This window comes from Triturus cristatus, chromosome 8 (assembly GCF_964204655.1).
Source record: "Triturus cristatus chromosome 8, aTriCri1.1, whole genome shotgun sequence".
Taxonomy (NCBI): domain Eukaryota; kingdom Metazoa; phylum Chordata; class Amphibia; order Caudata; family Salamandridae; genus Triturus; species Triturus cristatus.
The window spans coordinates 1,118,154,139-1,118,178,477 of record NC_140591.1 but is presented as its reverse complement, the minus strand read 5'-3'; the positions used below and the strand labels follow the sequence as shown (position 1 = coordinate 1,118,178,477).

The window sequence follows — 24,339 nt, the reverse complement described above, 5'->3', positions numbered from 1 at the left end:
CGGGAGAGCGATTTTTGGAGAGGTTCCAGAGGTAGAGACAGAGTCGGATGCGAGTCTTCACGGATAGGGAGCACGATGTGATATGGTGTCAACAGGGGGAAAGTGATCAAAGGAGGAGAGAGAGAGATGCATATAAATTGTTTGGAACTTCTGGCAGGGTCTTTTGCAGTAAAGAGTTTCCTGAGGGATCAGGTGAAGTGTTGTGTTCTTTTGAAGATGGAAATTTGTCGGCAGTGAGGTACATGAACAAGTTAGGGGGACCACGATTGAAGGGTTTAGCGGATTTAGCGAAATAATTTTGGAATTTTTGCTTAGAGAAGGAGATTGTGGTTCAAGCACAGTATATTCCGGGACTGAGCATTGTGGAAGCGGATAGGTTTTCAAGGTATCTCAAAGATGTGAGCAATTGGAGATTAAACAGAGAGGTTTTTGTGAGGTTGGAGAAGAGATGGGTTCCATTACAGGTAGATCTATTTGCGGACAGACTGAATTGTCAGTTGAAGGAGTTTTACAGTTGGAGACCGGATCCAGAGGCGAAGAGGATAGATGCTTTTCTCCAGGATTGGAATATAGGAAGGAAGTATGCTTTTCCCCGATTCTCGTTGATTCAGGGGGTGTTGATGAAAGTCAGGAGGGAGAAGGCGGAGTTGGTCATAATACCGCCTTTCTGGAGAGCTCAATGGGGTTTCCGGATATGATGGATATGGTACTAGAGGATCCGGTGTTCTTACCGAATATAAGAGAGATTGTTCTGGATCCAGAGGGAAATGTTCACGAATTAGTTGTGACAGGTCAGTTAAGACTGGTGGCATGGCTGATTTCAGGAGAATATGGCAGGTGCATGGATTATCAAAAGAGGCTGAGGATCTTATCACAGAATCATGGTCAAAGGGAACAACCAAGGTTTATAGATCAGCATGGAGAAGATGGTCTGGTTGCTGTGTTGAGAGGAATTTGGATTCCAGATCAGCACCTGTAGTGGAAGTGGTTAATTATTTGTCTGAATTGTATAAGAGTGGTTTAGCCTACAACACAGTGAATATAAGCAGATCTGCAATTTCTGCAGGACATGTTTTGGTGGATGGCCTGCCAGTAGGGCAACATGTGTTGGTTAAAAGGTTGGTAAAGAGTGTGAGGATGGTTTTACCTCCTAGGGCTAAGTACGGTGTGCTTTGGGATGTTTCGTTGGTTTTGAAAGAAGTAGAAAGTTGGGGTGGTAATACGTCTTTGGATATTACGTTTTTGTCATGGAAAATGGTTATGCTTCTTTGTTTAGTTTCTTGTAGAAGAGTGTCTGATATTAGGGCTTTAGAGGTGGATTCTAGGTGTTATCAGCCAGAGGGTGTATGCTTTGAGATAAGGAAAAGAAAGAAGACCATGTCTAGGACAATTTTTTATCCTCATTTAGAGGGCAGTGAAAATGTGTGTGTGGTGCGTTGTCTCAGAGAATATGAAAGAAGGACTATTGGTTTGAGGCAAGATGGTTGTTCTCAACTTTTAATTTCTTATAAGAAGCCTTTTAGGCCTGTGTCGACTCCTACGTTGGCAAGATGGGTGAGAGAGGTGATGATAAAGGCAGGAGTGGATGTGAGTGTTTTTGGGCCTCCTTCTGTTAGAGGGGCAATGGCAAGCAAAGTGTTTGAGAGGTTTTAGTTTAGGTGGGATTATGAAGGCAGCAGATTGGAGTAATGAGTCAACATTTAAGAGGGTTTAATTTAAACCAGTGGAGAATGTGTTAGATAGAGTTTTGGATGAACTTTGAACATGCATAATATTGGCCTCCGGGCCTTTCTGTAAAATGCTGATTTTCCACATTTAGAAATGGGTAGAAAATCAAGATTTTAATAAAGGCCCGGAGGCTAATATTATCCCTCCGCTGTTCCCACCCAGTTTATTAATTGTTTGTTTTTACTATGCAGGATAAAGAAGATTTGTTCAAATGGAGATGTTTGGAAGATTCTGCATAGATGGGAGTTTGACTGATGGAACTTTGTTTTAAAAGAGACTCTGTTTTTTTGTTCGCAGCACCTAAAAGAGGAAGATGGCTGCCAGTGTATATGCATGTTCAGAGTTCTAGAAGTTATACGAATTTTAAAGTCTAGTATTTTTTTGTTGCTGCTGTTTGGGGAGCAATAAAAGGGATGATGCATAATATTAGCCTCCGTGCCTTTATTAAAATCATTATTTTTTACCCATTTCTAAATGTGGAAAATCTGCATTTCCTTGCCTCTCATAATTTGGTCTGGAATTGTGTTGCATTGCTGCAATATGCATATTTCCGATTCATGAATACTATTGTTGTTAACTGCGTTTTATTGCTGTGTTCATTGACATTGAGGGTTCGTTCTGCCGCTACAGGCGGTGAGGAGATTTGCGGGACGCCGTTTTTACGGCTCCCACAAGTGTGGTTTCCCTCAGGTTTCGATCGGCATATTATCGCCACTTCATTCCGCGTCAATATTTTGTTTTTTCTCTCTTCCTTCAAAACGTGTGGAGCCGCTGGAGCAATGTCGCAAGCAGCTCCGCTCGCGGCCCCGGGGACAGTTGCAGTGCACTTTGGCTCTCAAGGGGGCGGGGGTGTGGACTCGATGATCCGTGCCGTTCTCTGTGGCGGGGGTCATCGAGTTTAAATGCGCCGCAAGTTTGAATTACACAACGCACCTCCTGCTTCTGCCGAGGTCCGTGAAACTCTGACACCTGCATCGCAGGTCAGACTTTATATTATTTCACCACAGCTGAACACCCGATCGGGTCAGACAACGTGCTGTGAGGCAAAGAATCAGCGTGCATAATGGATAACAATCTGCCGCTTGACTGTTGTGGTGGGAGCGGGCCGAGACCTAGCTGACACCTGGTATATCTGAGGGTGAATCGCCCCAGTTGCCTGACCGACTGCTGGGCAGTACCAAATCTCAGCGCTTCGTGCTTGCCAAACCGTAGTACTTATTGACCTTTGTCTGTGATACTAACGCAAACTCTGCGTCAAAAGTGGCCCATCACACAGCAATGGAGGTGGACTACGCCGAAGAGGAAGCACTCCAAGTTATCCCCCTGGATGATGAATTCTGCAACGTGGTCAATCCACCGGGCAGTAGACGCAGTGATGGGGCCCTTTGAGCATCACATTATGAAGTATGCTTACGCCAATCAGGCTGAACAAACTCAACGCGCAGAGAAGCGCAAACTAACCACTACACCTGCCCCAGAAGCGTTTGACCGCTTGAAGACAGCGTTTCTGGCAAAAACTCAGCGTCTGGAACAAGAGTTCACGGCGGAGGCCCCAGAGGAGTCACAATTCATGCACGAAGATGACTCGGCGGAGGATGCCCTGGACGAAGCAGGCCCCTCTACTCCTTGGAGCCCTGCAGTTCTCCCTTCGGAGCCCTTTTCCCAGTCTGAACTGACCTCGGATATGCTGGTCCCAGAAGACTTGGTCCATCCCAGGTCCTCGGCCTGGACTCCCTCCCCGAAAGTGTGGCGTTTGTGGCTGGCAGACTCCGCAAACTCCTGGAAAAGGAGGTTAGGGCTTGCCTTCGGGCGGAGTGCCCTCGACCAGCCCTTCCAGGCAAAGTTGCCACCACTCCTGAGGTCGACCCGAAAATGGCGACCTTTCTTCAAAAGTACGTCCGAGACCCTAAAAAGGGTATTGACCGGTCCTGGAAGAACTGCCAGGATAAACACTTGGACATGACCAGCCCGCTAATGAAGATTTTGGAGTTAGCGGAAGAAGCGAAGGCGACAGGGTCTTTTCTAACACCGGACCGTATATCCAACGGAGCTCAGCCAGCTATTATCTTTCTGGGAAACGCAAACTGCGCCCTCTCTACGGAGAGGCGGCGCTCCTTTTTGCTGAAGGTGGAACCCAAACTTGGGGACCTGGCCTCTTCAGAGGCGGGCACGGTTGCCCAAGGTGGCCTTTTCAGTGACCCCTTTATTAAAGAGTTGACGAAATTCGTCTTAACGTTCACCTCCCTAGACAGAGCACAAACCTCCCTCAAAAAGGTGTTCCACACACGTGTTTTTGTCAGTGCCGGTCGTGGCAGGGGGCGCTTGGCCGGCAAGTTCATAACCCAAGGCCCTCAGAGAGGCAGCAAGAAGTCCACGGACTCAGGTCAACAGGAGTTCTTCCAGTCCGCCGTGGTTTTCGAGGCCGAGAAGGCAGAGGCCGGGGCAAACCGGTGGCCTCAACAGATGAGTGCCTTTTCTTCACCACGCCTCAGCGTGGGGGGCAGGATAGCTCTTTTTGAGAGCAATTGGAGAACCATTACCTCAGACGCCTGGGTGCTACAAACTGTGAGAGGTTTCCACATAGAGTTTTTTGGGACTTCCCAGCAGGACGCTTGTCCCAGACCGCTGGTTTTCGCTCGGGACAAGGCCGTCCTAGTAGACAAGAAAGTGGCGGATCTATTGAGAATAGGAGCGATATTCCCCACCTTCTTACACCCACGGGGGTTTATCAGCAATATTTTCCATGTGGACAAGACGGACGGCGGTCAGCGCCCGGTCATAAATCTCAAGGAATTAAACCAGTGGCTGGTTTACCGTCATTTCAAGATGGAGGGTATCCATCTTCTCTGCGACCTTTTACAACCTAACGACTGGATGGTTCGTCTGGACCTGAAGGACGCCTACCTGACGGTGCCGGTCTATCCTCCTCACAGGCCTTTCCTTCAATTCCCGTGGAAGGATCAGGCATACGAGTTTGCAACCCTACCCTTCGGGCTCTCGTCAGCCCCGTGGTGTTTCACGAAGGTTCTCAAACCGGTCGTGGAGACGCTTCGGGCGAGGGGCCTTCGCCTCAGTCTACCTGGACGACATTCTCCTTCTAGAGCAGTGCCCCTTTCGGCTGACAGATTGTCTCAAGGAGACGACCGACTTGTTGCAACACCTGGGGTTCATCATCTACAAGAAGTCTCGCTTGACCCCGTCCAGACAAATGACCTTTCTGGGTTTCACCATCGATTCGGTGAACCGTACCCTGAGCCTTCCTCCCAAGAAGATCGTCAAGATACGCAGAGGGCTCAGGCACACCCTCGCTCGTTCCTCCACCTCACTCCGCCAGATTGCGAGAGTGGTAGGTCTCTTGTCCTCGTCGAAACAGGCCCTTTTCCCAGGTCCGCTCTATTACAGAGCGCTACAGCGGCTCAAGGCCGTGCATATCCGCAAGGGACTTCAGTATGCGAATCAGGTGCCCCTCACGGAAGAGGTGCACAGAGAAATAAGATGGTGGCTAGACCATATGGAGGCCTGGAATGGCAGAGCCATCTTCGGATGCAACCCGGACTTGGTCATAGAGTCAGACGCCAGCAAACTGGGCTGGGGGGCTCGTTGCGGGGACTCCTTTTCCAGAGGAAAGTGGTCTGCCGCAGATGGCCAGTTACACATCAACTATTTGGAGCTGATGGCAGGCTCGTTCGCATTCGGTGTTGGACCAGGACAGGGTCTCGTGCAATGACCTACTAAAGATGGACAATGTCTCAGCGGTGCGTTATATCAACCACCTGGGGGGGACGAAGTCCAAGGCACTAGCGGATCTCGCCAAGGATCTGTGGAAGTTTTGCCTCTCTCACAACATCTCGGTGATGGCAGAATACCTTCTAGGGTGTCCAATGGGGTGGGGGACAGATGATCAAGGACTTGGACAGACATGAGCTTGTGGCAACTCCAACCTCGGTTCTTCCAACGATTGAACGACACGTGGTGCCCGTTTTCGGTGGACCTGTTTGCATCCAGGTTGGACCAACAGCTTCCAAAGTTTTACAGATGGAAGCCGGAGCCCCTAGCGGCAGCGACGGATGCTTTTCTGCAGGATTGGTCCATAGACATGTGTTATGCCTTTCCCCCTTTCGCCATGATCATGAGGCTCACGACTTAGGTTCGCAGACAGTGAGCACGGGTGGGTTTGATAACCCCGTATTGGAGGTCTCAAGTGTGGTTTCCAGTTCTTCTGGAACTTTCCTGGGATTCTCCAATCCTTCTACCCCGAGACCCTCTTCTCCTGAGGGATCCTCAAGGTCTACCTCACCCCCTCCTCCAGCAAGGAAGAATGCCCCTCGTGGCCTGGCGGATTTCAGGCATCGCTGGTGAGTCGGAGGCCTATCGCAAGATGCTCAACGACTGCTGGGAGCAGCGTGGGCAGATAGCACCAACAAGCGCTATAGGCTGGCTTGGACTAGATGGGTCAGTTGGTGTGTTCGGAACAACTACGATCCCATGAAGTGTGAAGTGGTACCCGTCCTTAATTTTTTGGCATCCCTGGTGTCCCAGGGTTTGGCCTACAGAACGGTTAATTCCTATCGCTCAGCGATTTCGGAGGGACACATGCCGGTTCAAGGCAGGCCAGTTGGGGAACACCCTATGGTATGTAAATTGTTGCAAGGCATTCGCCGGACGCTCCCTCCGGAGCCCAGATATTCCTTCCTTTGGGATGTTAACAAAGTCCTTTGGTTGTTTAAGTCCTGGCAAGCCAGTAGGTATTTATCCAGGAAAGAACTTTCCACAAAGTTGGCGATGCTTTTAAGCCTTTTCTCATGTCGTAGGGTATCAGATGTTCGAGCCCTGGATATCCCAGGCCGAGTCTATACCCCCTCAGGGAGTTACGTTTCATCTCATTCGTAGGATGAAGTCAAACTCTAGGATCACCTCCTATCCAGCTTTCGACCATTCTCCCAAATTGTGCGTGGTCAGGTGTCTCAAAGAATACGAAAACATGACCGAGGAGACTCGCCCGCAAGGCGAGCGCCAGCTGTTGATTTCCTTACGCAAGCCCTTTAAAGCGGTTGCACCACAAACAATAGCACGTTGGGTCAGATGGGTGATGCAAGAATCGGGCATAAATGTCTCGCAGTTCGGCGCCCATTCAGTGCGGGGAGCCATGGCGTCTAAAGCCTTTTCCCTGGGAACTAGGCTGGAGGATATTTTGAATGCAGCTGACTGGTCATCGGACTTCAAGAGATTTTATTTCTAACCAGTCAGATACGGCCTCGCTGGTGGTAGATAAACTTTGAACGAGCATAATCCTCGCCTCCGGTCCCGACATAGAATGAAAAATTTCCTAGTAATTATGATGGAAAGTTTCGATTCTATTAAGGACGCGGAGGCGAGGAATATTCCCGCCCAGGGCTCTAACGATCACCTGTTTTCCCGCCCTCGGTGGGATTGTTTTCTTTCACTTACCTTAGCTGAGCGAGGCCTCGTATGGTGTATGTATATATTTAACTTACTATACGTTGATTCATGTTCATTTATGTTCTTTGGTTATCTCTCATTAAACCTTGGTTGTTCAATTCTTGCTTTGCCTGTTCAGTATGGAGAACAGAGTCATGGGCTTCTGATTCTTTCTTTCAGGGTCTGACGGAGCCAAGAATGAGTGACGGTTTTAGAATTGGTTCTGGCCGCAGTCTCGAAAGAGGAGGTTAACACAGGAAGCACACGCCTTCAGGGATAGCGGAGAGAGCTGATTGGTGGACATGATGGGCATGATGGACATGTTGGACTGCCTAATTACCATGGGAGTGCTTGTTTTTTGTTTAAATGTTGCAAGTTGAATACTGCTGGCTGTAGGAATAAAAGGAAGTACAGTATAATCCTCGCCTCCGCATCCTTAATGGAAATTAAACTTTTCGTCATGGTTACTAGGAAATTTTTCATTATTTGCTGATAGTATCAAGCTCATTTTAAAACAGAAACAAAAAGCTCTTCTTTTATCTAACTCAATAAACACTAACACAAATTTTAGAATTTGTTACGATAGAGAAAAAGAAGGTTAAATAAATGACCACTATCACCCCGAACATTAAAATGGAATTAATTCTTGATGCCATATTAGCATCAGGAAACACTGTGAGGAATAGGAGGCCAGACCAATAAAACAAGAAAAAGAAGCATTTGAAATGCAATAGGTCTCACATTTGTTAAAGTTAGAGCTGGTGGCGTTGAAAATGACATTTTTTTTTACTTAAGTTTTTCTATTTGCAGAGCGTTATTACCATTGGTATAAGAAAGGAAAAGTAAAAAACATTGTCAGTTTTAATGCCAACAGCTCTAACTAACAAAAGTGAGACCTATTGCAATGCAAATGCTTCTTTACCTAGCCATTTTGCAGGGTGCAGTACCATGTGTGGCCCAAAGAGGACCCATGGCACCTCTTTTGGCCACATATGGTACCGCACCCTGCAAATGCAATATTGCTAGGTAAAGCAACAGACGTGTTCTATCCATTGAAGGATGAAAGAACGGTGATGAGGCATAGGGCCCTTATTGTTCCCAATTTTTTTTTTTAATCTGTATTTATCTCTACTTGTTTTCTTCGCGCATTAACATCTTCAACCTTGAGATTAAAGTCCTGCAAGCGGAGCCTTAAGCAGCTAAGAAAAGGTTGATCAGACATCCTACACATCAATCCAAGACATTAAGATTACAGCTGAGGACGCGCTTGGTGAGTCTATTTGGTAAAAGATTTTAATCAAAAGTAACTTTTCGTACCTATAGTGCTATGGGGATCCGACTGGCGCCATTCTGTATTGCCGCCCTGGTCCTTGCGTTTCTCTACCCTCAAACTACTGTAGCGCTTCATGGAAGCGAGGGGCGACAATGTCTTGGTGGCAGATGTGCATACCCGAACTTGGCAACCTGGAGGAAGTAGTCCAGAACAAAGTTGTGGGTCGCACTCCAACGTGCCTGAGGAACGTGGCCGATATGGAGAAATTACCTCTCAAATCCAGCAAAAAAAGAAGCTTAAAGTTATGGAAGCACTGTTGCGTGAGCTGTCGAAAATCAGCATTCACAGCAAATTCAGATGCATGAATTAACTGCGCTGTATGCCACCGTTCTGTTAACTGAATCACCCCAAAACACTTCCTAGCCAAATTAGTAGGGAGATGGATAAAAAATAGTTATATTCTGACAGAAAGGTTGCTTATCTTGATGCAGATGCTTGCCAGCAGCTTATCCCGTACACTGATGGTGTAGCAGCTTTCAAGTGCACTTCAGTCATCGCTCACTAGTGCAGAATAGAGCCGGACAGAGCCAAATGGGCGAAGTTAGAGTACGCGCAGACAAGCAGCCTCTTAAACAGGATTTAATGTTATAAAAAAAAAAACAATGAATTGGGCGAGCTGCGCATAAGACGCGTGTCCGCCATGATTTACTGAAGAAGAAAAAAAAAAACACGAGTTGGGCTAGATGCGCACAAGACGACACGTGGCCGCCATGATTTAATGTAAAAAAAAACAAACAAACAAAACATCAATGAGTTGGGCAAGCTGCGTGGCTCGTCCCACGAGAGGTGTGTGTGGCCCCATTGTGAAAGTGAAAGCGCGCATGGGGCGCTGCAAATACAAACAAAAAGTGTCCGCCATTGCTGAAGTTGGCATCCCGCAAGTGCTGTTTACATTATTTAAGCAAAGAGTTCTCTAATGCGAGCTATAGAGTGAGGACACACATAAAAGGGCCAGTCCTTATGGGAGGTTACAAAAGGAAACAAGAAGGTACTAAGAAGGGACTTCTAAGCCTATTCACGAATCCAAAGCAACCATTTAGAAAGGACAGTAACACAAGCCAATTGAAAAGATGGGTGGAACATGGGTGGAGCTTCAAGTCCATACCCGAATACAGCATGTCTCAAAGCGACAGCGCAAGCGCTGCCTAGGCGAGACCTAAACACCTGCTAGTCTACTTCCGGAAATAATGATAATGTTAGCAAAAGCTGTCAATTGAAAATATTGATGGACATTACCAGTGTAGTAAAGGTAGTGTCAGTAGTAAAACGATATAACTGTGGTATCTAGCTTATCTGAGAGCAAAGTGGTAATTTACTACCAGCACTTTTTCTTCCGAGACACGATCATTATCCTTTTAAGGGACACGTCTAGCGGTTGAAAGACAGTGCATCGGAACTACCTAAATATTAGCTCTTAGGGTAACCAAGAATACAAAGTACTATGAGGAAAATAGTAATTTTAGTCCTTTAACCTTTGAGTTCTATGCCAAAGAAATAAACAGATTCCTCACCGTAATCTTTCTGGGAGCTGGAACAGGACAAAAATGCACTCTTGGCAGAAACAAAGTGCAGGCCTGTTCTACTCAGAAACATACAATCGTACCTTATCTGTTTGCTGTAAATATGCAGGAAAAAGGCTCTAGAGATGGTTTTCTCTCTCACACCTGAAAAACCATTTGAGTTTAAAGGTACAGTTAGAACATGTAGAGTGATGGGTGGCACAATCACTTTACAGCAATCAGCAGAGCATCACAAAATTCAGAGGACAGTGATCCACTGAAGTGGGCCACAGCCCAGGGTGTCACAGAGGAGACAGTAGTTTAATCAAGAGAATCTCAGATTTGGCCAGTCTGGTAAATGTCAGCCATCACCATCTAACTGACGTATACAAAAAAACAAAGTGATGGCAGAATGCTTGAATTAATCTCAGCAACAGGTAGTTACTCAGGCCACATCCCAGTCTATCGTTGTTTTGCACAGCATGCCGCCTGAGTTTGGCCCAGCCATATACAAATCAGCCTTTACCCTACTCCAAAAGGAACAGCACTTCTCAAACTACTGGGCCATACTGCAATGCCAGGTGCTCCCTGAATTGGAACACAAGCAACCCAAGGCCCGTTTCCCCTTGGTTGGGCATTGTAGCAGGGCATAGCTGGTTTCCAGTGGCACAGTGAGAATTGAATCCATGTCTGGGTGTGCCTGTCACACTTTGGGCACTGCAATGAGGCACACAAAAACGTGATGGATAAAATGCTGGAATTAATCTCATCCAACAGTAATTACTCAGGGTCGCAACCCAGTCCATCAATATTTTGCACACCATGACACCTCAGTTTGGATTCAGCCATATGCAAATCAGTCCTTACCCTGGTACCACTGGAAAGTCTGTTTCGTCGGAAATGAAGTAGTTCTCAGACACGATCAGAACACTTAAGGATACTACAGAAGATGCAACAAAATGAGATAATTCTGGCTTCCTAAGTCTGTCAGACAATCGCAAAGTGAGCCAGAGTTTTCTACCCTTTATTTAATAAAATGGTGACCGATAACAAATTGAGAGAAATCGCTTACATTGTATGAATTAACATTATAACAGGTACATTAGACACCAAAAATGGATTAAGGGATAAAACATGCATATTAATTATTGCTGAAGGAGCGTACCATGGAGGAAGCGGAGAGTACAGAGAAAAGAGGAAGTAAAGCTGAAAAGGAGATGGAGAGAGAGGCAGAAGGGAGAAGATAAAGTAAGGAAGTTCCAGGTGAGTTTGACTCCTTGACTGCTATGCTTTTACCCCTTCTGGGGCAGAGCCCTTTTTTGTTGATATTTTGGGAACATTGTGTGGTTAAGACTTGATAACATTTTGTTTCCCCCTACACAAAAGGATATCCAGGCTAAATCTACATCCTTTGTTCTACTCGCATGTTGTACTCTAAAGGTACCCGAGAATCTCCAGGGGGCGGACCAAAAAATAGCAATACTATAGCAACATTTTAAATATATGTTTTTTAGACAATGTGCCTTGCAAGAAAGAAATGCATTAAAGAAAATAGGAGTACCAACAAAAAGATTGCTGTGTTAGGAACACTCTCTTTCAGGCTTTCAGGAACAGGAAGCAGATTAAATAAAAAATGAAAACCAAAAAAAAAAAAGAACAATTTAATCACAGTTTTTCCATTTTCCTGAATGGTGCCCAATTTTTTCCTATGTCTGTGGAGTCTACCTACTTGCAGGTTTGTGAGGGACCCAGAAAGCAATACATTTCTGAAACGTAGGCAACATTTTGAATTCAGTGAAGAGTTATTTGTGTAGATTGTTTTCCCCAAAAATACCATTGTGGATTTCTCCCACCCCCAAAAAAACCTAATCATTGAAACCAAAAATCAATAAAATTAAGTAGGAAAAAATAGAACTGGATGGCAATTTTTTTAGCTGTAATTTTGTGGTCCCAATAGCCGATTTTCAAAAGTTACATAACGTTACGTCTGTCAGACTCTTTTGTGTGCAGGAATACATAGTGTTTGTATGTTATCCAGAAACATGCAACACCTAGATCCATAATTGCGTACCAACCATGCTTCAATTTATAAAGTGAAATCTAATGACTGAAAACAGGATATAAAGGAAAGCTATGCATTTTAAAACATTTACCCAAGAATCTGAGTATACAAATAGCGTTTATTTGTACAAATCTGAATTTGGGGTGACCCATAATATCATGTAATTCAGCGATCAGTTTAAAAAAATTGTGTCCTTTCTTACACATTTACTTACATTAACATATGACTGGGTTCAAACTGGGGTAACGTGGTGAGCAAAAAAACGATGGATTAAACCCAGATCTTTGTGACTGGGGGTGAATGTTTGCATTGTTCAGCATTCCATCCATCATTTGTTCCTTTTGCTTTAGTCGGCCGAAGTGGGAAGGGTATGCCCAGACGTGGGTCCTCTGCTCACTGCGTCACTGGATTCAAGCAATCCTAGATGACTAGGATTGATGCTCCGAAACCGTCTCCAGGATGTTGCTTTCCGGTCCAGGGAGGACCTGGCTTGGCAGTTCGGGCTGGACAGTTTCCATGAGGAGCAGGGTCAATACTGATTTTCATATGGCTTGGTTCAAACTGGGGAGGTGTGGTGAGCAAAAGAACGATGGATTAAACCCAGATCTTTGTGACTGGGGGTGAATGTTTGCATTGTTTAGCATTCCATCCATCATTTGTTCCATTTACTTTTGTCGCCCTAAGTGAGAAGGGTATGCCCAGATGTGGGCCCTGTGCTCACTACGCCACTGGATTCAAGCTAGCCTGGCTGATGAGGGTTGATGCCCTGAAACCGGTCCCAGGATGCTTGTTGCCGATCCAGGGATGTCCTGGCTTAGCAGTTTGGGCTGACTTTTCCCATGAGGGGCCTGGTGAAGACTGATTTGCATATGGCTGGGTCCAAACTAGGGAGGCAGGGGGAGCAAAAGAACGATGGATTAAACCCAGATCTTTGTGACTGGGGGTGAATGTTTGCATTGTTCAGCATTCTGGCCATAATTGGTTTATTTTTTATGTTGGGTGGAACACACTGGAGGAAGGAAGAGACAGGTCCACCAGTACACTTCAAAGTTTGATATTTGATTCAGGGAGAGGTCACAAGGAAGGGGCAAGATCACATCTCAGGAAGGTAGGAAGGAGATGGAACTTATAAGAGAAACATAAAGAGTAGGGCTGAGGCTCTGGGGTAACCTATTGATACACATATCAATGTGGCTGACATACAGATGTGAACCGCTAATCATTCCCATGGTCTGTGTTGTGGGACTATCACATTTGGAATCGCTTTTGCTGTGACAGACTGCTGAGAGAACAGAAGAGTGGGCACTTCAAAAGGAAGTAGCCCGAACATAAACTTCAAAGACTCGGACTCTAAATCACACTTGGTGTCAGGACACAGACTATAAGAAGGGGAGCTTGAGACCCATCAACTATCAAGCAGAAAGTCGGGCTGTGCGAGGAGAAGAAGCTCTGAAAGAGTTCTGCCTGAGACCAGGACAGGGACCAAGGCTTGCTAGTCTCCCAGCTGGGTGCCAGGACATCACCAAGGAAATCCAAGACTACCTGCCCTAGATGGATACGGAGACATCACCCAGGGAATCCAAGACCACCTGCACTGGAGCCTGGAGCACTAGTGCCTGCCTGCTTGCCAAGACTAGTGTGCCATGTGAGAAAGAGGAGAGTGTTGGAAGGAACAAGGTCCAGTGGGGAATACTGACAAGTGGAATTACTTAGCAAAGTGTGAGGAAATAGATGCTGCACCAATCAAACTGTTCGCTGCCCATGTGCAGGGAAAGTCAGCGACCCCCGTATGCCAGGGGAGGGCCGACATGACGTGAGCTGTGAACGTTGCTGCACTGAATGGGTAGTTGCCCATGTATAGTATAAAGTCGGGCGACCCCATATGGGGCCACCGTGAAGAGTGCTTCTGTGCTGACTGGGGCGTATCCATTTGCGGGGTTAAGTTGGGGACCCCAAATATCAGGGTGAGTGGTGTGGGGAGGGGAGCAGTGAAGATACCATTGTAACATTCCAACTGGAGCCTGTAAGTAGTGGAGGCACAGCGACCCCATATGCTAGAGGTAGCAAGCAAGTAGGGTGGGCCGGGCTGGCAGGGATGGTCATGGGAGGAGAGAGGCCTCCTTGGTGACCCTAGTGGGCCAGACCTGTGACTCAAGACCAGCGCTAGGCTCAGCAGAACTCCTTCCACTACCGGTGGGAAGAACTGAAGAGCTTACTCAACTTTCAGGAGCCGTGAGAACCCCCTGACCAATCCCACTGCTGGACCGCGTGTAGGGAAACTCCAGGACAGCTGAGCGCTGCCCGATTAGACTGGAGAAAGCCGCTGCAACTCCAATGCTCGCAGAGGAGGCGCTCAAGAGTCTCCGGTCTCTAGGATCTTGCTGGTGCAGGTAAGCCTGATTTCAGGCCAGGCGGCCCTGGAGCAACTTGCTTGTCAGATAGCGCTGCGGTGCTAGAACACTTTTGACTTGAACATAGAGTCGGAGTAGGACACCGGAGACTCTGACTACTAGTGGGGCTTAACCTAAATGTCACCTATAGTGAATGGGAAATAACCATGACTGCTAGCTTGAGGAAAGTGGGACTCAGGAACCCACCTATGAAACAAAAGAGCCCCGATCTCAGGGGACGGTGTCTATGTTATGTCTATTTGTATAGCTCGCTAGTCACCCGTGAGGGTATCCACTCACATCTGCAAGTAGGTCGGCGGCTGCCTCCCAGGAGAGATTATTTGTAGAGCCAGGCCTTCAGCTGCTTGCAGAACTCAAGAAGCGATGAGGAGGCTCTGATGTGATGTGGGAGGTTGTTTCATGCTTTGGGGGAGATGTCTGAGAAAGCGTGACCTTTAGCCCTGTTCTTGTGTATGCGGGGTACATGTGCAAGTGACGTCTGAGTGGAGGAGTCTGGGAGGTTAGTCAAAGTGCACGTGGCTGCTGAGATAGGCAGGTCCTATGTTGTGCAATGCTTTGTGTGTGAGGTGTCTTAACTGAGTGCTTTTTTTATGGGAAGCCAGTGAAGTTCTTTATATTGTGTGGTGTTGTGATGCGACAAGGTAGGTTGAGTATGAGCCTTGCTGTGGCGTTTTGTAATGGTTTGGAACCTGTTCAGAAGCGGTTAGTGATTTCAGTGTAGAGTACATTGCCATAGTCGAGCCTGCTGGTTATCGGGGTCTGTATGACCATATTCCTAGTGTTGTCTAGACGCCACGTAAATATTTTTTGCAGCATCCTCAGGATTTTGAAACAGGTGGAGGTCACCACGTTTACTTGGGAGATCATGTTGTGCTTGTTGTCTAGGATGATTCCTACGTTTTTTGGCGTGGATGGTGGGTATAGGTGTGCAGCCGAGGTCTGCCAGCCACAAGGTGGAATCCCAAGTAAAAAAAAAATTCTACTGAAGATTTCTACTTCCATTTAGTCTGATCCGAGCTTGAGGCAGTTGGATCTCATCCATGTGGCTACTGAGGTCATGCAAGTGGGGGCAGTTGGTTTATGTCATGGAGTTTTGTACGACAGGGGAGTATCAGTTGGGTGTCATCTGCACAGGACAATATGTTGATGCCATCCGATCTGAAGAGGTTGGCAAGTGGGGTCATGCAGATGTTTAACAGGGTCAGGTGAGAGATTATCCTTGGGAGACTCCACAGATGAGATTCTTGGCTTCCGATGTGCAGGGTGGCAGGGCATGCAGATTTTTTGATTTCCTCCTGTGAGGAGGGAGCAGATTTAATTGAGGGCGGATTCTTGGATCCCTGTTTCATGTAGTCTTCTGATCATGGTGGAGTGGGAAATCATGTTGAAGGCTGATGAAAGGTTAAGAGGGACAAGGGCAGCTGTTTCTCTTCACTCAAGGATCATCTTGATGTAGTCTGTTGTGCCGATTAGGGCAGTTTGATGCTGTGACTGGGTCTGAAACCTGATTGCATGGTGTTTAGGAGTTGGTGTGTGTTGCAGTAGTGGGCGAGTTGCTTGTTGATGGCTTCCTAGTTAAACGTGGCTGGGAAAGGTAGTAGGGAAATCAAGCAGTAGTTTGCTAGATGGGAAGGGTTGCCCTAGGTTTCTTTGTAAGTGCGTTGGCTGCTGCGTATTTCCAGGCCTCCCGGAAGGTTGCAGTGGTGATGCAAGCATTCAGGATGGGAGTGAGCACTTTCCTGATTGGGGAGGTGACCATGTTGTACAAGTGGTGGGAGTAGTGGTCTTCTGGTATGCCGGAGTTGATGGTATCCATGATGTTGGCCATCTCTTCCACGGTGATTGTTTCCCATGTAGCCAGGGTGTTTCCAAGTTTGTTAGTGGGTAGGCTGGAAGTGAGGCTACAGATGTTTGGATGAGGGTCAAAATAGTTGTAGAGGTCTTTGACTTGGTTGCAGAATAATTCTGAAAGGCTATTGCATAGTTGTTGTGAAGGAGTGGTGCTGTTAGTGGAAGAATCTGATGAGGTAAAGTCTTTGACTCCTTTAAAACTACTAAAGCTATTATCTATATGCTTTTCTTTCGCCCTCTCCTTGGTTCCTCTGATCTGCTGGAGATAGCATAGGAGTGCTACTTTAGAAGTGTCCTTATCTGTTTCTTTGTTAATCGTTCTCCATCCTCTTCCCAGTTGATTGCAGTGTTGAGAGGAGTTCCACTATGTACCAGCTCGACTGCTTCCAGGTTCTCTTTTGGTTGTTGTGTTTAGGGGGTGCCAGGGAATCGGTGTATTCTGTGATCCATCCATGGAGCTGTTTGATGTCACTATTTAGATTGTCGGTAGGGTTGAACTCGTTCATGTACAGACTGTGGAACCAATTTGGTTCCAAGATGCTGCTTCACTAGCATCTGGCCAGGCTAGTGGGTTTTGTTTGGTAAGGGATGTTGATTTTGAAGTTGATGACAGTAAAATTAGCCCAGGTGAGAGGCGAGGTTGTGGTGATTTTGATGCCCTTGAAGGTGGCGAAGACAGGGTTGAGGGTGTGTCTGTAAAGAGTGTGTGGGTCCAGTGATGTGTAGAGTCAGTCTGAGGTTTCCTAAGCTTTCGAGAACTGCAATAGAGTTGAGGTTGTTTTGGTCTTCCGGATGTAGGTTTTTGAGTCGATGTGAAGGGGTGACGAAATCTGCGATGTTGTTGGTGAATGTGGTTCATGGTCCAGGAGGTCGGTAGAGAAGGGCTCCATTCAGGGTGTATGTTGCTGAGATTTGCAGTTTGAAATGTAGGTACTCAATGAAGGGGATCGTGTTCTCATGGCAGTAGTACAATTGACTGTTTCCTTGATGATTATCTCGGTAACTCGTCCTGGTTTGTGCTGTAAGTCCTGTATTGTGATCTTGTATGCCGCCAGTATGGCTGTGTCGATGTCCATTGCCGACTCTGCAGTCAGCCATGTTTCTGTAAGGAAAAGGAGGTCCGGGGCATCATTGTTCAGGATGTCCCAGATCTCTATGGCATGTTTGCTGAGTAAGAGGGTACTGAGGAGCATGCATGATAGTTTATCTCAGGGTTTTGCTGGTGGGAGCTGGAGGTTTACTGTTTGTAGGCTGGGAAGAGCGCATGTGGCTGTGGTTGGGGATTAGAGGGAATGCCGGAAGGAGTGAATGGCAAGAGCACCAAGTGAATGGCAAGAGCACCGAGTGAATGGCAAGAGCACCGAGTGAATGGCAAGAGCACCGAGTGAATGGCAAGAGCACCGGGAGAATGGCAAGAGCACCGGGAGAATGGCAAGAGCACAGGGAGAATGGCAAGAGCACAGGGAGAATGGCCAGAGCACAGGGAGAATGGCCACAGCACAGGGAGAATGGCCACAGCACAGGGAGAATGGCCACAGCACAGGGAGAATGGCCACAGCACAGGGAGAATGGCCACAGCACAGGGAGAATGGCAAGAGCACAGGGAGAATGGCAAGAGCACAGGGAGAATGGCAAGAGCACAGGGAGAATGGCAAGAGCACAGGGAGAATGGCAAGAGCACAGGGAGAATGGCAAGAGCACAGGGAGAATGGCAAGAGCACAGGGAGAATGGCAAGAGCACAGGGAGAATGGCAAGAGCACAGGGAGAATGGCAAGAGCACAGGGAGAATGGCAAGAGCACAGGGAGAATGGCAAGAGCACAGGGAGAATGGCAAGAGCACAGGGAGAATGGCAAGAGCACAGGGAGAATGGCAAGAGCACAGGGAGAATGGCAAGAGCACAGGGAGAATGGCAAGAGCACAGGGAGAATGGCAAGAGCACAGGGAGGAATGGCAAGAGCACAGGGAGGAATGGCAAGAGCACAGGGAGGAATGGCAAGAGCACAGGGAGGAATGGCAAGAGCACAGGGAGGAATGGCAAGAGCACAGGGAGGAATGGCAAGAGCACAGGGAGGAATGGCAAGAGCACAGGGAGGAATGGCAAGAGCACAGGGAGGAATGGCAAGAGCACAGGGAGGAATGGCAAGAGCACAGGGAGGAATGGCAAGAGCACAGGGAGGAATGGCAAGAGCACAGGGTGAATGGCAAGAGCACAGGGTGAATGGCAAGAGCACAGGGTGAATGGCAAGAGCACAGGGTGAATGGCAAGAGCACAGGGTGAATGGCAAGAGCACAGGGTGAATGGCAAGAGCACAGGGTGAATGGCAAGAGCACAGGGTGAATGGCAAGGGCACAGGGTGAATGGCAAGGGCACAGGGTGAATGGCAAGGGCACAGGGTGAATGGCAAGGGCGCAGGGTGAATGGCAAGGGCGCAGGGTGAATGGCAAGGGCGCAGGGTGAATGGCAAGGGCGCAGGGTGAATGGCAAGGGCGCAGGGTGAATGGCAAGGGCGCAGGGTGAATGGCAAGGGCACAGGGTGAATGGCAAGGGCACAGGGTGAATGGCAAGGGCACAGGGTGAATGGCAAGGGCACAGGGTGAATGGCAAGGGCACAGGGTGAATGGCAAGGGCACAGGGTGAATGGCAAGGGCACAGGGTGAATGGCAAGGGCACAGGGTGAATGGCAAGGGCACAGGGTGAATGGCAAGGGCACAGGGTGAATGGCAAGGGCACAGGGTGAATGGCAAGGGCACAGAGTGAATGGCAAGGGCACAGAGTGAATGGCAAGGGCACAGAGTGAATGGCAAGGGCCCAGAGTGAATGGCAAGGGCCCAGAGTGAATGGCAAGGGCACAGAGTGAGAGGCAAAAAGAGAGGCAGAAGAGCAAAGAGTGAAGAGTGAAAAGGTCCAAAAGAGCCAAGGGTGGAAAGAGCAAAAGGGCACAAGTGAAAAAGTCGAAAAAGTGAAAACAGCAAAGGGTGAAAGCCAAAAAAAATGAAGAGCAAAGAGTGAAAAGCAAAAAAGTGCAAGAGGTGGAAGGCACCGAGGCATGAGAGAGAGTGGCAGTGAGAGTGAGAGAAGAGGCGGGAGCTTCAGGTATAGGAACCCAGTCCGCAAGGGCTTTGACTGCTCAGAGGACTGGCCTTGATAAGTCCAGCAAGGGCAGGGCCTAGGCACCTGCTTAATTGCATTGTTTGTGAACATTGTATTTTACTTTGTAGTCGGATATAAATATTCCGTGTTAGACCGATCAGCCTTAGTAATTTTTCTAAATTAGTGTGGGATTTTTCTTGTGATGTGTTTTCACTTTATTACTTTATAAGAACTGCATAAATATTTATTAATTGCTTCAAAGTTCAGCCTGATGGCTTTTGTGCCAAGCTACTAGAGGGTTAAGCACAGGTTAATTTAGTAAGTTTTGTTCTGTTCACTCTCACAAGGATTGTGGCTGTTGCTTGAGAAGGTCTCACAGCCCCCTCAACCAACAAACCAATTTCTCATAATCAAAGTATTTGACTGGACAATCATTCATTACTGCTGCTGTGGATATTTTGAATTGCGAGTCTGTGTTCCCCCCTGTGTCTACCTTGCCCCAGAGAAGCCTTGGATTGCTTGACCTGAGCTACCACTGAGAGTCAAGTGCTGAAGGAGTGCTTAACCAGGCTTCGAAAAATCATTAAAACTTTACTGAATCCATAAACTGGTATTATTATGTCACCTGGGCAAATCTGTTTTTTGCAGAGCCACTTTTTTCTTCATTATCACATGAGAGCACATTTTAGGATGTAAGTTCAGCATTACTGCTCCAAAAAAACACTATTGGGTTTGATTTAATAGACTTAACATTTGCTTCATGCATAATAAGAATCTAGCCCTCATATAGGGTACACATAATCCTGACCTGCCTCTGTGTTCACTTCTTAGCATTAACATCAGGGCAGGGGCTGGAATATTTCTCAGTTCATCTTTTAATAAATATATTACTAAAGCATGAGGTGGTAGTGTACTGTAATTTACAGACAGCTCATTTTCAACTCAAATACAGTTTTACTTACAAAACTATACAGTGTATAAACAATAATCTGAAGAAATTGGGTTTCAGCAAATATGTATCATTTGCACACTACAAGGTAAAGTTTTCAACACAGAGAATTACAAAACAAAGGCTTTCATAACTATTGTCATTTAATTGGGAAATGTTTGTACAATTCACGTTTTAGCTATTTAAATGTGTGTTAGAATAAAACATGCACCCTACTGCCCTTCATTACACACTTTTTGTACAGCACCTTTGTCAGGAAATTCACTTTAGAAAATCCTCCAAATTTGCAGTCAGTGAAAGAAAAGTAATTGCTGATGTAAACTGACTTTTGGCCTCAGTCTCTGAACACAGAATAAATGTGGCAAGATAAAAACAAGATGTAAAGGCATCTTTAATGCTCCTACACTTCCCTGAGTGAACGGAACACCTGTTATTTGTCAGCTCGCCAGAAGGTTTGAGTAGGCCCTAAATATAGCTTGCGTTAAAAAACTCATATTCGCCACAGCGAGTGAGCGAGTAGATTTGTCAAGGCCTATTAGCCTAGTGGCTCAGGACCCATAGTAGATCAGGCCATGGAATATCAAGAGTAAAAGGCCTCAACACCCAGAGTTGGTTCCAGTAACCCCTGCTTGCCCCAAGGCCCTCTGAACAGGGTTCTGACACTTACTAAAATCAAACGTTTTGTTTAGAGGACCTTCAGAATGGGCATGCTTCTAACAAAAGTTAAAAAACCAGTAAATTAGCAGTCCCCTAGAATAATATTTATACAGGTTTCCTAACAAAGCAAAATTTTATCTCATACTTTCTTATATTGCCTTGAACACAAAATGCGTTTTTTCCTTTCATTCCAATCACCATATTGAACAGAGCACATAGAAAAGCAAAGACTGCAAACCTTACCGTTAACATAAGAAAGATGAAAGCGGATATTCCCAAAATAAGGATTTCCTTATTTCCTTTGCTCTCCATGTGCAGCTTGCGATAGTATGGCCCTATTAGATAGGTCTTCATAGCTAGACAGATAACCAAAGTAGCAGCCAAAGAGAATACAATTTGGCCTATTAGTGCCATTATTCGCAGGACTTCCAAGCCAACACTAGAAAAGATAAAAATGCATTATTACTTAACCTTCTTTACTATTTCCAGCTGCTTTAATTTCTCTATTTAGAACATCTTCACTCTATGAAGCAAGTTTATCTAAGGTTATGATAATGTTAAGCAAACTTTTATACAAGACAAGGTTAACAACATATTTGTCAACTTCGCATCCCAAGCTAAACCAGATCTTCCATCAGTCATCCCTGACAATAAGGAAAATACTCCTTCCTTCCCAACCTTCAGCCAAGTGCTACCAAAACAGATCAGTGACCTCATTCTAACTATCAAGTCCGGCTCCCCGACTGACCCATGCCCTTCCTCGGTTCTAAAACTTTTCCCTGAACTTCTGGCCCCTAAACTTATGGATGGATATCTGTAATGCCATGTTCAACACCGGCAACTACCCAACCACATGGAAAAACTCCATCATCAAGCCACTTCTGAAAAAAATCGCATCTTGACCCCCTTGACACTAAAAACTACAGACCCATCACAAGCCTTCCCTTCCCTGCCAAAATATTTGAAAAACGAATGAATACACAGCTTGCAAATTATATAGAAGACAATAACCTCTTGGATGACACTCAATTCGGCTTCAGGAAAGGCAATGACACAGAAACAGCCCTCATCAAAGCATCAGATGAGATTAGATCCATCTTAGACCAAGGGGGAACAGCAGTACTGGTACTACTGGACCTATCTGCAGCTTTTGACACAGTCGATCATTCCACCCTGATCGACCGTGTCTCGAATACAGGCATCAAACACAAGGCCAAAAACTACTGACCTCCTTCCTTGCCAACCGCACACAAACTGTCAGCCTCGGTAACTACAAATCCCCCCAGTTTACTCTCCCATGTGGCGTGCCACAAGGCTCCTCCGTGAGTCCGACACTTTTTAACATCTATGTGTCGGACCTGGCCAGGGTCATCAAAACCCACGGGATGAGTCTCACCTCCTATGCCGATGACACTCAATTGGTGCTGGCAATCCATAAAAATGGAGGAGAAATCGCTGCTAAATTCCAAACAGGTATGATCGCCATCAGCTCCTGGATGGCTGAAAACTGCCTAAAGTTGAACTCCGACAAAACTGAGGTCTTGATACTCGGCAATCTCTATCCAGTCTGGTCCTCCGTTTGGTGGCCCACTGAATTAGGCCCGCCACCCCCCCCCGGTGTCTAAAGTTAGAAACCTCGGTGTACTTTGACAATAAAATGAATTTCAGCTCACATGTCAACTCTATTGTTTCCTCCTCCTTTTACACCCTAAGGATGATCAAATAACTTCCACCCTTCCTTCCACTTAACGCAGGGAAAACCCTCATCAATACCCTAGTCACTTCCAAAATCGACTATTGTAACAGACTTCTAATCAACGCCCAGAAAAAAGTCATAAACAGACTACAGATGGTGCAGAACTCAGCCGCACGACTGATAACAGACACCCCAAGTACCACCCTATCTCAGCAATAGTACGAAGCCTCCATTGGCTACCCATAACAAGCCGGATCAAGTTCAAGGCCCTCTGCCTCGCCTTTAAGGCCATTCATAACAGCGGACCAGCATTTCTCAGGAAAGCCCTATGTGGCTACACACCCAGTAAACCCCTCCGCTCCTCCACGGCCAACCTCTTGCACATCCCCCGAACAAAGAAAGTGGCTTGGGGTGACAAAAGATTCACGGTTGCTACCGCTAAACTGTGGAACACCCTACCCCAACATATCAAAACATGCCCATCACTACCAGCGTTTAGGAAGCAGATCAAGACCTCTCAATCAATAGACCTTCCACCTCCGGCCTAACCTCTATCTAGTCCGCAGCGCCGAGACACCCCTGGGTATTTGCGCGCTCTATAAATTGTTAAACTAAACTATACACCTCGATTTATGACTCGTCTGCCAAGTCGTCACTCTTTCCTATGTAGCTGACATATTCATGATTTTGGTCAGCTTTTGGCAGACCCACAGCTAGGACACCATTAGACAAGACGCAAAGAAGTGCCAAAAAATGTAAAAAAGTAGGCAACAAGCCTTCTCCATCTATGCACCAAGGATCTGGATCGACATGCACATGTCCTCCAAAACTTCCCTAACCCTGCTCCAAGTTAGTAAAGTAGTCAAATCACACCTCTTTAACATGAGATAATATCAGTCCACTTTTGCTCTTAGAAACTAGCATCCAAATTGCATCCATTCTTTGCCTCGGACCCTGCATAATGCTCCGCTGCCTTTCGGGTTATTCAAAGTGCATTTATAAGCATTACACATGAAATCTTCATAAGACATAGTCAATGCATTAAAACAAATCAATAATGTAAGACTAAAGATGCTAATAAGACTTGCATTGCCCTCTCCGAAGACCTAGGAACTGGAACCATGGTATGGACTGCCTCACTGTTTAACAATGGAATTTACACAACTGGCAAAGCTTGAATGAGGTCCAAACAGAGCTCTAACATTTCTTCTTTTTATTGATCCCACTAGATATTCATCACAACAATGCGATCAACGAGAAAATAAATCCCATCATTGTAAACACCTTTGAGAAACAGTCACGGTTATTCATACCACAGATCAACAATGAGCTTACAAATTCATTCTACCTAGTCCTTAGCTCGGCAAGACCTTGCTAGTCTTGCTGCTGTAAATTCCTCTTAAATCACATACTTATTGTACAATTACTTCGACTCATTTACTTGACCTGACCTTCACCACTAAACTCTAAACCTCCCACGGTCATTAATAAGACTTTAACAATGGGTTATCTCAAGCCACATTTTTCAGCTTTAGTATTTGAGAAGCACATGAAAATCTTCTTTGCTTTACCTTTAAATATATTCAACATTTAAAAGAAAAAAGAAAATTGGCGCCCGTTT

The 24,339-nt window shown here is 46.3% G+C and overlaps 1 protein-coding gene across 3 annotated transcripts in view; it reads right to left on the bottom strand.

The window, feature by feature from the left end:
• The window catches only part of SLC9D1 (solute carrier family 9 member D1), a 444,459-nt gene that overhangs the window by 109,665 nt on the left and 310,455 nt on the right, over positions 1 to 24,339 (bottom strand). For all 3 annotated transcript variants that reach the window (XM_085622704.1, XM_085622705.1, XM_085622703.1), the window contains exon 9: positions 21,266 to 21,461. In XM_085622704.1, coding sequence (XP_085478830.1) covers positions 21,266 to 21,461 — 196 coding nt within the window. The remainder of the gene's footprint in view (positions 1 to 21,265; positions 21,462 to 24,339) is intronic.